The following is a 13,997-nucleotide window of genomic DNA, read 5'->3' as shown; positions in this document are numbered from 1 at the left end:
ATTATTATTATTACTGTTTACTCTTCTAGATTAATTAATGTAAAATAATTTATGAACCCCTGGACTTTTTGTAGCTCATGCGCAAGCCTTCCTGCACATTTAGAACACGCATCACCACTTGATTTAATGTTATTAGTTTAAACATTTTTCTTTTTTTTTATTTCGGACGCAATTGCACAAGTTCTACATTTAAAAAAAACTGCATATGTAAGTAATGTTTGAAACGTGAGTATCAGTGAAGCGTGTAGGAAGTTATTTATGTCGCAGGATTGATGACGACAAACTTCCGCGACCGACTGGAAAGTCAGGAACCAACTTCGCTAACTAGCAGGTAACAAAGATTATTACCTTTAAGCGTCCACAAATGGTAATTTCAGTGAAAGGCAACTTAGCAGGCATTAAACACGGTGCATTAGGACTTGGTTAAGTGAGCGTTGCACTGTGTTAGTTGTAGTTTTTAGCGAGTTTAGGGAAGTTAGCCGTTTGCGAGGCCAGCTAACAGCGGCTAGCCGTTAGCAGCAGCAACATGGTAGGAAAGTTTAACATGTTTCAGCAACTTTGTCTGACTTTTAAACGAGATTGTTGTTCTTTTGCTGAGTCTTAGTAAGTTAGGAAGTTACTGCCTGCACACCAAAGCCTCTAATCACACCAACTGTTTTCTATTTCAGACATTAGACTTAACCAAAGGGGGATCTATATTTATATGTAGTGAGCTTTTATTTGACCAGCTGGAAATGACGTGAACAAGAGGAAAAAAAAGCACTGTGTTGAGGTGTTAATGATGATTATTTTTGATTATTTCTGTGTCAGTAATCAGTGTCAAAGTCCTTGTGTTCCTCCACATCAATTCAACAGTTGTTCTAGTGTTGAACAGTGATAAAAACAAGTGACTTAAGACAGTAAAGCATTGTGTTGGAGATGTTATTTATTGTTATTTATGCCATATTTGTCCAAAATTAGTCATATTCTTCCTCAGTAATCAGTGTCAAAGCCTAGACATCAGTAGTTCTAGTGTCTAACAGTGTTTCTGCAGGTCTCCACTGGGATTTAGTTCCTCCAAGTGTCCATCTCCAGCTCTTTGAAGGCTTCCTCTCCATCACTCTGCTCTTCAGTTCCTCCACACATTCTGGATGGATTCAGGTCTGGACTCTGGCTGGGACGCTCCACCATCTTCTCATTGTTTTCTCTCCACCATTTCTTCACCACGTCGGCTCCATGTTTCACATCATTGTCTTGTTGGAAGCTCCAATGCTGCCCAAGGAGCAGTTTTTCTGCAGACTTCCTGATGTTCTCCTCCACAATCTCCATGTTTCCTCTTTTCTCATGATGCCGTTTCCTTCAGACATGACTTGTAACTGAGCAGTAAGTGAGTAGAGAAGTGCTGCAGGTCCAGCTGAGCTTTAGTGTGTCTGTCTTGGAGAAGTGGAGTCCTCCTTGGTCTGATCCATGGAGACCAGCCTTGTTCTTGGTCTGATGGAGTGTCTGATGGACATGTTGCTACCAGAACTGCTCACATTCATCAGGATGCTCTTGGTGCTGATCCTTGGATTCTTCTTGTCCTCTACCATTCTTCCAGTGCAGGGCTCACATCTGTCTTCCTAGCAGCCCTTTGACATGTTTCAGAGTATGGAGCTCCTTGGACTTTTTCATGATGCCTCAAACTGTGGACACTGGACCTTGAAAACACTTCAATATGACTTTATGATCTTCAAACGTCTTGTGAGCAGCAACAGTGTGAAACTGTCTTTTGTCATTTGTTTATTTCATTTCCAGTCTGAAGAAACCTATAGGTCAAATAAAAGTTCACTTAAATATGGGATAAATTAATAATTTCTTGTTTTTTAGCTAAATTAATATTTTATAATTTATTCTGATTCATTTTTTGCCTCTCCAGGTTTTGAGCCTCGCGTTGGCAATGGGGGACATGAAGACCCCAGACTTTGATGACTTGCTGGCAGCTTTTGACATTCCTGACATCGATGCTAAAGAAGCGATTCAGTCGAGTCCAGAGGAGGAGAATCGGGACGAGGTGAGGACGAATGCAGAGAAGAAAGAAGGTGGATCTCCATCGTGTTTTCCTGGACCTCCTGCCTCTCAGAGCGACCCTCCGGTTGTCAGCGTTATTGTGAAGAACACAGTGCGTTCAGAGTCTTTTGAAGAGGAGGAAAACTCCGTCAGGGATAAAACAGACAATTCTCCGAGAAGTGACTCAGCCTCTCAGGATTTCACCACGCAGAGTACTCCCAAACCACCTACTGAAGCTTCCATGGAGCCCCAGATTGCAAACGGTTTGGAGAAATCAAAATCCAACATCGAGCCTTGGTCCCAGTCTTCACCTCTGAAGTCCACACTGGATGAGAGCGATAAAGGAACCAAACCTGCATCGGTTCAGCACACAACAGATGTCATGAATGACCTAAAGCCTCTCCTCTACCCTCAGGATTCCATCACTACCTTTCCCACCTCTCCTCCTCCTCCCTCTGTCAGCCCTCACCTTTCTCCTCCCTCCAGTGGTAACCCACGATCCTCCCCTTTACCACAAAACGACAAAACTGAAGTCAAACACGTTACGCACACAGACGAAGACGACTCTGAACCAGACTTAGGAAGTCCACTGGTGATCCAGGAGAGTCCAGAACCTGTAATGTCCTCTCCGCCTAAATTCAGACACAGAGCTAAATTACCTCCGGACCTTCTCAGATCGCCTGAAATTCCTCTGACACTCACAAAACCCCAACAAGAGGAGGACGGGACCAAGCCCAGCTCTCCTCCCTCAGATCCTCAGCCTCAGAGCAGCCAGGACAGCCTCCGTCCTGTCAGCTCCACATCAATCCACGAGGAAAAATATCCAGAGCATGTGATTGACGAGAGAGATTCTCCTGAGAGCCCACCGCCCAGCGAGACGGGCCTGGTCGTCCCCAACAGAAGCAGCAGTCCCTCTGCAGCTGTGAAGGAACTCCAACCCCAAGAGGAGCCAGAAGACACAGAAGATCTGAAGGAAAAGGTGGCTGGAGATGAGAAGTTAAATGAGACGAGCTGTGATGCTGCTGCTGAGTCTGTTAGTGTTGCAGAGGCAGTTTCGCCTCCATTGCAACCCCTCAAAGTTAAAATTAAAATGCCTATAGGCAGCATCACGAGGGCTGTGACCGGTGCTACGCCTAAAAGAAGCAAAAGAGCCACCAGAAAGAGCGGATGTGGTTCAAAACCTGCACCAGAACGTCAAAACACCAGATCCAAACGAGAACCGTCTGCGGAGGCGATACTTCAGGACGGTGCAACGAAAACCACCAAAGTGAAAGTTTCCGCCGCAGCGGTGAACATCACGAAAACCGCAGCGCTGCCCTCCGTCTCGTCTTCCAGGTCGAGTCCAGGTTCGATCAACCTGCGCAGCCTCGGCCAGAAGACCATCAATAGCGGGATGATGCTGCCCACGCCGTTGCCTTTGCTGCCTCCTCAGACCAGCAGCCGGCCGGCCTCCATAGTGAACAGCACTGGGGCCATCATTTCCAAGAGCCAGACCAACCTGGTGGACGCCTTCAACAAAATCCTCAACAACAAGAACCTGCTGCCCAGTTACAAACCGGACCTGAGTGCTCCTCTTCCAGCAGAGTGGGGCATCTCTCTTCCTGTACAGGTAACATGTTCAGCATCAAAGATATCCTGAGGCTAATGATATATTCATTGTCTGTTTTTTATTGACTCCAGCTGCGACTTAATCTGTTGATCGTTCCTTGATTCAGTGATTGTTTGTGTGGTCTTTAAGATGCCAAAAAATAGGGAAAAATGTTTTCCAAAGTCCAAGATGGGAATGTCTTGTATTGTCCACCACCCAAAGATATTCAGTCTACTGTCATAGAGGAGGAAAGAAATCCAATAAAATACTCATTTAAGATGCTGCAAGCACAGAATTTACACTTTTTTTGTTCTCTAGTTCATCAGTTAATTGTTTCTAATGAATAGAGACAGAGCAACACACTGAGTAATCAAAGGAAAACGGTTACCTGGTACGACAGAATCAATAAGCTTCAAGTAACTAAGCAGTATTTACTGAGGTTTTACTGCATATGGCAGACTGATACAGTTGTGCTCATAAGTTAACATACCCTGGCAAAATTTATTAACCCTTGTGTTGTCCTGTGGGTCAAAATTGACCTGTTTTAAAGTTTGAAAATGTGGAGAAAAAAATATGTTCACAGTGAAACTTCTGATGTCCACATTTTCAACATTTTGGGGAAATCTTTGAACATTTTTTGGTGGAAAAAAATAAATGTTAAAAATGTTTCAAAATTCGCTGGATTTTGGATGATTTTTTGTGAATGTTCTTAAGGAAAATATTACAAGTTTTACTGATATGTATGTGATCACTTTAGATATTTTTAGGATTTTTTTGAAACATCTTTCTCATTTTTTAAAAATTTTTGCAAGAATTTTCTTGCCAAATTTGGGGGATTTTTTAAAATACAATTTTATGGGAAACTTTTGAAGAATTATTGAAATTTTCTTCCTGAAGGTTTAGCAAATTTTCAGAAATTTGGGGAATTTTTTGCTGAATTTTTGGATGTTTTTCAGACAAGGAAACAATATTTTTTGGTGCTCATAAATGAGGACAACAGGAGGGTTAAATATTGTCCTTTTTTGTTTTTCGGAAAATATGTTAGATCATGGAAAAACTTTTCTTTCATTTCGGGTTTGTGGTCAGACAAAGTTATTTATTGTCACACAGTTGCATTTGCTCTGTTCATTCATGTTTTCATTTAAGAATGGTACATATTTTACAAAATCTGCTAGGGTTTGTAATGAGCACAAATGTATAGGTTTTCTGCTGCCAGAATTGCAGCATCCAGAACTGAAACATCCATTTTTATTTTTTGTGGGGTTTTTTTTTTGTCTAAATGTGCAGCCTATAAGTAACGAGCATGCTAAATTTGATGCTTGTATGAGAATTTGAATGATGTCTTTAGTTATTTTCCCTACATCTCCCCACACCCTCAGGGTTTCCGCTGTCTGGAATGCGGCGACGCCTTCGCCCTGGAGCACAGTTTGGCGCAGCACTACGATCGTCGCTCGCTGAGGATCGAGGTGACCTGCAACCACTGCGCCAAACGTCTGGCCTTCTTCAACAAGTGCAGCCTGCTTCTGCATGCCAGAGAGCACAAGGAGAGAGGCCTGATCATGCAGTGTTCACACCTGGTCATGAAGCCCGTACCTGTGGAGCAGATGGTCAGCCAGCAGGAGCACATGGCACCTGGTTAGAGAGCGTTTTTTTTTGTTTTTTATGGTGTGATTTCTTTGCAGAATCCTGTTTGATTCTTTCATCTCTTGTCCTTTTTTTTAGCCAAGGCCATGCCAAAGCCAACACTACATAATAAGAAATCAGAAGCAGCTCACAGCGGGAGTATTAAATGTCCAGAGTGTCAGGCTCAGTTCAGCAGCAAGGAAGAGGTGGCTGAGCATTTCCAGGAGATCAGACCAGCACACAGCACTGTAAGTCTTTTCCAAGTGAGAAATATAGTTCTGCTCCGTCACGACGAGCTAACTGACGTCCTCGGTTTGCTTCTTGTGTCCGGCAGCCGTGCACAGACTGCTCTCCTCCCATGCTGCTGCCCAACGGCTGCAGTTTAGCAGCTCATCAGCGAATCCACCAAAGCTGCTCGCCGCACGTCTGCCCAGAATGTGGAGAAACGGCCAAGCAGACGTTGTTTCGGACACATCTGGAGGAGACCTGTTTGCACTTTTCCCGCCGCATTGGATATAGGTGTGATATTCTCATTCTATTTTTAAAACCACCGAACTTTGAGCAGTTTCAAGGTGTTACTTTACTCACTGTGGGCTCATTTTTCACTGCAATATAAAGTCCTGCACCTCTGTGGAAACAGCACAACCATAGCTAGAAGTAGAGAGAACTCGGCCATGTCTTCTGTGTTCAGTGTTCCTCAGTTAGAACGCAAAACATCATAAAAATGAACAAAAAAGGTTAGCTTTCTTTGATTATTTGCTTTACAAAAATAGAAACAAACTGGAATCATTATGTGCAACATTTTCCAAGTGTCCACGCGTGTTACATTCTGTAGATATTTAACTGTTTGCATGTTTACAACCTCTACAAACAGCTTTTTTTCACACTACACTGCCCTTAAACTCTAGAAAGATGTTCCACTGTTCTGATTTGGTTTCAATCTTTTAACAATGTGTATAAGTTGTACTTAAATTTAAATTAGATTTTTATTAGTTTTAGTCAGGAAATACTGCAAACATTTGTCTCAGCTGCTTTCTTGCGGCTTCTCATGTAGATCCTAGATAGGTTTGTTCATGAGTCTGTTTGGGTTTGTGTGTAGTTAATGGATCTAAGGAGCTTCTTATCAGCACAGCAGCTGATGAATCTACTGAAAAAGTGATGTTTTGGGTGGCAGAAGAAGCTGCAGTGTTTGACTCCACAGATGAAGACTTTAATTTATCATTCCATATTCAGCATTATCGTTTAGTTTTCATGCTAAAAAGGTTTTACGTCCTGAAATCTTACTTTTAATTTAGTTTTAGTTTGTGAAAAATGGATCTTCAATCTATCATTTTCCTCATAATTTTTGTTACTAAAACTAACACTGATGCTGAATATATCTTTCAACAACTTGCTCCTCTGTTTACTGTTTTATAGCCTTGCTGCATTCATGTTATTGATCCATTAGGTTTGATTTTTCTCTCAGTCTTCCCTCTGCTCTGTGAAAACACTGCCTGCAGTTCAACCGAAAAACTCTGAATCTTTCTCACATGACTGCTGGTCAGAGCTGAGGCAGACATGACATCTTGGTTGTGCTGAGGAGCTCAGAATTTTTTGTTTTTTACTGAATTTGTTTGGAGCAAATGGTTTATTTTGGGTAAATTTTAAGTTACACATGGAATAAAATGATTCTGACGATTGATTAAATCACAATTAATTCAATAGCCACTGAAAAGTTGAAAATCCAACTGTTATTCCTGTTTTTACAGTTTCCAGCTGTGATAGTGTAATTTTGGGAATTTTTGTTGGGAGTTCAGTAAATGTATATCATTACACTAATCAGGTTTCCTTCTCTTTTCATGTCTTTCTCTTTCTCCAGATGTTCCAGCTGCCTGGTGGTGTTTGGAGGCCTGAACTCGGTCAAGTCTCACATGCAGCAGGCTCACTGTGACATGTTCCACAAGTGCCCCAGCTGTCCGATGGCTTTTAAATCTGCCCCCAGCATCCAGAGCCACATTTCTGCCCAGCACCCGACGCTCGCTCAGGGACAGCCCATGTATATATGTTATATATGTGTATCTATGTACGCTCATATATTGATTCTTCTCAGTGAACTGACCCAGTTTTCCTTCGGTTACAGGTTGATCTATAAGTGTGTGACGTGTGACACCGTTTTCACACAGAAGCCTCTGCTGTACGCCCACTTCGACACACATTTGACCAATCAGAAAGTGCATGTGTTTAAATGCCCGGAGTGCACGAAGCTGTTTTCTCAGAGGAGTTCCCTACTGGACCATTTCAAGGTATAACTTTACTTACATTGATGTCTAACGTAGCTCAGGTAGCTCTTCTTCCTGATTTTTATCATTTCCTGTCATCTCCTCTCAGACCCACAAAGCCTCTTCGCTAAAAGAGCCTTCATCTCCGCCTGCCTCCTCCAGTTCTCGGCCTTCGGAGAGCTCAGACGGAGAAGAGTTGACGCACGAAGACGAGAAAGTGAAGACGGAGAAGATAAAGCGTCCATCTTCGTGGAACTGTCTGTCGTGTCACACGCGTTACACAGACCAGGACAACTACATTAATCATATGAGGGAGAAACACGGCAAAGTGAGGAAACCCGCCATTGTTCTGCTGTCTAAGATGTACAAATAGGGCTGGGACTTTAATGCATTCATTTCAATCAATAATTACAGAAAAAATGACGCGTTAAAAAAAATAACGCATTTAATCGCACCTTTCTCAGTTCCCTACTTTCTGGCACACTGCAGCCCGGTAGGTGGCAGTAATGCACCTAAAGCGTGTTTGTCAGCCGTGAAGAAGATGCACAGGACGCACTGAGTGACGTCAGCACACAAGAAAGTTTGGTGATGGAAGATGAGACTGCACTGAGCTTGTTGGGCGTAAAGTTTTCTTTTAAAAATCGTCCCGATGGCAGCTTGGATAAAATCATGGTTGTGTGCAAATTGTGCAACAAAGCGTTTACTGATCACCTCAATGTAAAATATGTTGCTGTTAGCACCTGAGCTAATGTTAGCTACGATAGTTCTGGTATAGACAAACGGTGTAGCCATCCCATAATAGACCACTTTTCAAGACACTGAATGTGCTAGAGTTTACAAAAAGTCTTAAAATATAATCGCTATAATTAGACTTTGAGTTTGAAGTAATCTGTGAATATAGTAGACAAATAAAAATGCAGATAAATAGAAATTAAACATTTTTATTGTTGAAGTTCATGTATGTCTGTTCATCGATTCATCAACCAACATTAATTTGAATTGAAACACTTTGCTTATTGTGTCAAATATTGATATGCATTTTATATATATATATATATATATATATATATTATATATATATATATATATAATATATATATATAATATATATACACAATCTATGTGTGTCTTTTTGTTGTGTAGAAGCTGAAGAAGTTTCCCTGTAACAAATGTGAGAACTCCTTCACCACCCCGTCCAATCTGACTCGTCACATCAGAGATAAACACAAAGCTGCGAATGGAGGCCTTCACTGCCAGTGAGTACCTCCAACACTTCACAGTTTGTCCAAACATTCAAAGATAAGATCTACTTTATTCATCCTGGTGGGAATTATTTTGCCAGAGTACAAGGCAATAAACAAAGGTTAGTGGAGTATACACAATTACAAACAGAGGTTAGTAGTAAAATAGAAATAGCAAAGAATACAAAGTACAAAATGCAATGTTTCTGAAAGTGTTTGTGTGAAGTGTCTAAATGTTTAAAGTGTCTAAAAAAAAAGATTAAAAAATAAAATACAAGATACATTTATTGCTCTTCTTGAAACAAATTTTATTTATTGATTTTTCTATTTATTCACTTATTTACATATTTTCGTCTATTCAATGTATCATTTATTACTTCGATTTTTATTATTTTCTTACTTCGTTTTTATAAATTTTGACTTCTGTTTTGCTTCTCACCTATTTATTTGTCTATATGCATTTTAATAATTGATATTTTATTTTGTCTATTCCCTTTATTTGAACTTATTTAATTTCATCTCATCAGGTGGTGTCGTCATTGTCTGCATGCATTATTTAAGACAGCATTTCTTCGATTCTTCTTTTATAAAATGATGTTGAGGCTTGTTTGTGTAGTTTTATTGCATTTTATTCCTTTCATCTGCAAAGCACTTTGGGTTGAATTTAATTTGTATGAAAAGAGTGTTATAAGTAAAGTCAAAGTGATTAAAATGCCTGCAATAACTAAATCATACGAGAGTAAATCTGTGAATATTTGTGGTATTTTTGTAGGTTTTGCACTGATGGAGAGAAAACCTTCAGCAGCAGAGTGATGCTGGAGAGACACATTCTGCTGACTCACATCATGGACTGTGTGAACCAGGACACACTGACGGTAAGCCACTTATTCTGCATTTTTTTAAAACAAACACAAGGACTTATTGTCTAGAAATACTGTCGTCTTGGTCACAGGAAGCTGGAGATGAAGCCGACAGCTCTTCAGAACAGGACGGCGGTTCAGTCGCTCGCCGGAGACGGAGAGGAGCTGTAAATATCGATCAGGATGAAGAGTCCATGGACAACACGAGTCCGGTGAAGAAGCCGCGGCCCGACGCTCCCCCTGAGCCGGGGCTTCGCTGCGCCACCTGCGGCTTCACCACCGAGGACCAGGCCGCCTTCCTGGAGCACATCAGCCAGCACTGGCGGTCGGGTTCGGAGGGCGGCGGGCTGCAGTGTCTGCAGTGCGGCGCCTGTTTCACCTCCACCTCCTCCCTGTCGCGCCATCGATTCATCACTCACAAAGTCAAGGAGGCTTTCAGCGACACCCAGCAAGCCCTCGGCGCACAGCCATCTCCCTCCCCCGGCAAAAGCAGGAACCACGAGGACCGGAGCTCGCTGAACGGTTCGGCTCCGGCGTCGCCCTCCGGCCAGCCCGACGAGGACGGAGCTCTGGCCTGTAAGGTGTGTGGGAAACACTTCGAGAAGGCGTCAGATCTGAACACACACTTCAGAACTCACGGGATGGCTTTTATCAACGCACGGAACGCAGGAAAAACTACCTGAGATGGCGAAAAATAAGGGAAAATCAGTGTCTGGAGGTGATAAAAGAATATTTCCAAGTGCCTTTTTATCGTTGAACTTGTGAATTTTGCACCTCTGCACTGATTTTACCAAATATTTCTGATCGATATTGAATACCCTGTGATTTAGGGCTGCAGCTAACGAGTCTGTTGATCATTTTCTCGGTTGTTCGATTACTTGTTTGGCCTAGAAAATGTGCGAAAATTATGTGAAATAACATCTTTAATTCTCCACAACCCAAAGATTTTCAGTTTACTGTCATAATGGAGGAAAAAAATGCAAATATTCACATTCAAAAAGCTGCAATAAGAGAATTTAGACGTTTCAAACTAGTTACAGATTATTTAACAGTAGAAAACTAATCGATTAATCCTGGAAATTCTAATATGATTCTCACAGACGAGCCTTAATCTTATTACACTCAGGTGCTGAAGCTGCATTTGTGCTCCGTAATGGTGAGATTCGAGCTGCTTTCTTGACTTCCACGCGCCTGCAGAGTACTGAAAATGATGCAATAATAATCCTGCTGTGATGGTGATAGCTGTTAGAATGAATGTGGATGAGCAGCGACAGAATGTGCCTGTTGTGATTTCAATATTTTCACTCTGCTGAGGAGATTCTTAAACTGTAGTCCGGGTGTTTTAGTGAAAAGTCCCTCTTTCTCGAGTGGTTCGGGTATAATGTTGACTCGGGTACTTTTAAAGAAGTTTTAACTTATTGCCGGCCATTTTCCAAAGCATGCGATCCAAGCTGCATTACAAATGACACACCTGTTCCTTTTATTATGTCCTGCAGCTGCCCTTATAAAGAATGTACGTGGAAAATACTGTTTCTTCATGCTTTTTGCACCGTTTTAAGCTTTTACTGTCTTACTCTTACATCCAATGTGAAATAAGGTGTCATTTATTGGGTTATCTGAAGTTTAAAATCAAACATAACATCATTGCGACTAGTCGTAATCTGAATTTACTGCTCATGAGGATTCCCATTGGATCAGCAAGAACAAAAGCTTCATTCATGGTTAAAATTGACAGCGTATTGTAATGTATTTTGCACCTAGACACACTAATGGACCTATAATGAAGTCTGGAGAGGCTCAGAGCACTCGCCTCCTGTTGTGGGGTAACTTTAGCTGAAAATGTTGGGGTTTTTAGCTAGTTTTACAGCACTAGTATGTCTGAAAACCAAGCCTTCTCCACCTGCCACTCACAGTAGCTTCTGACACATATAAGACATATCTGCAACATCATTGAACCGAGCCAATGGTCTAATTTAGTAAATCTTTAATTACATTTTTTTTAACTAATTAGAATTCCAACAAGATAGATTTGACTTGCGACCCAATGTAGTTGGACTTTTTAAGGTATTTTTGGCTGTTTACATTGTTTTAAAACCTTCTAAATGTTCTTCTGACATACTAGATAGTGTGGTAATGTCAGTATTTTTATTTCAGATTGACACCCAACAGTTGACTTTAGTACATTTTGTAGAGAAAATGAAATTATTGATTGGTCCACCCATTCAATTTCTTTTAGTGTTTACCTAGACAATGGTTTCTCACTAAGCTGCAATGAAATCATACTAACAAAAAGATGTGATTATGTACTAAAAGTCCTATATTTCCCATTTAAATAATCGTACTCTGACATCTGAAACCTTTTTATTACCGTAGGCTCAGCTTTGCAATCTAATTCTCCACTTAAAAGTGGAATCACGTCATGCATCTTCACTGCCAGGTCTGTAAATGCACTTAGTGGTGTAGTCACATTAGTGTCAAGACAGACTTTAAATCCTGTTAATGTCGACTGTTATTCATAATCCAAGAATCTCAGGAACTTTCATTTATATTTCTGTTGAGGTAAAATGAACATGGACCAACAACTCTCTTCTGAAATCACACCTAAAAACTGTGACTGCTTTGGAAAATGGTTCGGCAATAATGCACCTTTTTAGACTCACTATATTTATTGGGGTGAAACTTTCAAAAACCTTTGAAATGAATACCTTTTTAAATGGAAAAGTACTGTATTTATATCACCTTTATTCCATCTCAGTGAGCAAGAGATTTATGGTAATTCTGATTTTTGCTGTGTTTTTTTTTATTTTTTATGCAGGCATATGTGTGTCAAAATCTGGCTTTATGAGATGACTGTAAACAAAAGATTAGGGTGTATTTACTGTCTGTTCCTTATGTTTTCTTAAGAACACAAGAGCACGCTAAACAATGTGTTTCTTCAGTGTTTGACACTGCTAAAAATACTTAAAATCTTTCTTCTGTAGAATGGAGTAAAGATATATAATCAGATGTTCCATGTGCAGTATCATTTAAATGTCAAAGACTATTACCTCTAGATGATTGCATTACTTCTACTATTACTATTTCCTCTTATGAACAATCAAAAACAAATACATCAAAATGATTATAATAAAATTCAGGCCCCAAAGTAGAAATTCAATGCAACAAAAAAGTGAAAACATTTGATCGTTGAAGCTAAACTGAGTCCACCTGTGATTTCCAACCAGCCTAACTATCTGAACATGGTTCTAAAATGAGCTGTGAACAGCAGAACGTCCTCGGTTTTGGATCTGCATGTCTGCATCATGGCTCCACGTGGAAAAGAATTTACACAAGAACTACAAAATCTGATTGTGAGACTTAACAAACATGGAAAAGGACACAAGAAGACCTGTTAGCAACTAAGCATTAGTGGAAACACAGTAGCAACAGTAATCAGGATATACAGAAGGAGTCATAGTAGCACTAATCATGGCTGCAGTGGTCGTCCTCCTAAAATGACTCCACAGACAGTGAACTACTTTCACAATCTAGCTGTAAACAAACAGACCGCAGATGCTTCAGACTTGGTACAGGAGTTATCAACGGAAATCAGAGTTTCTGTGTTGCTCAAACAGAGCGAAAGAGAATTTGTAACATCAACCTCTGTGGATGCCATCCAAGAAAATAAGCCATTTCTGTCTCCTTTGCACAAAACAGAAGCCTGATGAATGTTGGGAGAACATTCATGAAGATAAATGAGTTGGGCTCAGATGGAGTCCATCATGTTTGGTGTGAACCTGACCAGGACTACCACAGTGGATGCATAGTCCTGACAGTGAAGCACGGAGGTGGAAGTATGATGATGTGAAGCTGCATGAAAGCAATAGATGCTGGGGAGACAACATTTATAGATGAATATCTGTGGATAAATCAAAATACTGGCTGACAAGAAGCTTGGAGAAGAGGAATATTCCAGTGTAAGAAAGTTAGAACATCAGTCTGTCATCAAAAGTAAAGATGGACCTAAAAAATACTGAAAAAAATAACAAAAATTTGAACCTCCGTAATGAAAGATGTACTGTCTGATTTTACATTTAGTTGATATTGCACATTTACTTCTGTTGTATACTGTATTTCTGCCAGCGATACATCAACAGTACCTGTAGACAGAGCTAATAATATCTATACAATGTTTAGTAAAAACTAATTCTGTCTTTAATGTGCTGCAGTCAGTAATGACCTGTGTGTGTGTTTACTTTCTCAGGATTTTATTTAGTGCTTTAACAAGAATGCTTCTATTTATCTGTTTTTGCATTGACAAAACTGTTTCTAACCAAATGTTTATATAAAGAAAATATTAATAAAAACTGGCACACTGGGTTTAACTTGCTTTTTGTCTCCAGATACCATTCCGACAGTACGC

General features: G+C 40.5%; 1 protein-coding gene across 1 annotated transcript; it reads left to right on the top strand.

Moving 5' to 3' along the window:
- Positions 1–239: 239 nt before the first annotated feature.
- znf687a (zinc finger protein 687a) lies at positions 240–13,954 on the top strand. Its single transcript, XM_023261857.3, has 11 exons — positions 240–331; positions 1,895–3,634; positions 4,993–5,248; positions 5,336–5,484; positions 5,571–5,755; positions 7,095–7,271; positions 7,356–7,518; positions 7,604–7,822; positions 8,638–8,750; positions 9,508–9,610; positions 9,688–13,954. Exons 2-11 carry the CDS (start codon positions 1,916–1,918, stop codon positions 10,276–10,278), a joined length of 3,675 nt encoding a protein of 1,224 aa, XP_023117625.2. The 5' UTR covers positions 240–331; positions 1,895–1,915; the 3' UTR covers positions 10,279–13,954.
- Positions 13,955–13,997: the final 43 nt, after the last annotated feature.

Source organism: Amphiprion ocellaris, chromosome 9, assembly GCF_022539595.1.
Source record: "Amphiprion ocellaris isolate individual 3 ecotype Okinawa chromosome 9, ASM2253959v1, whole genome shotgun sequence".
NCBI lineage: Eukaryota > Metazoa > Chordata > Actinopteri > Pomacentridae > Amphiprion > Amphiprion ocellaris.
The sequence above is the reverse complement of the archived record's forward strand: the minus strand, read 5'-3'. Positions and strand labels throughout refer to the sequence as shown.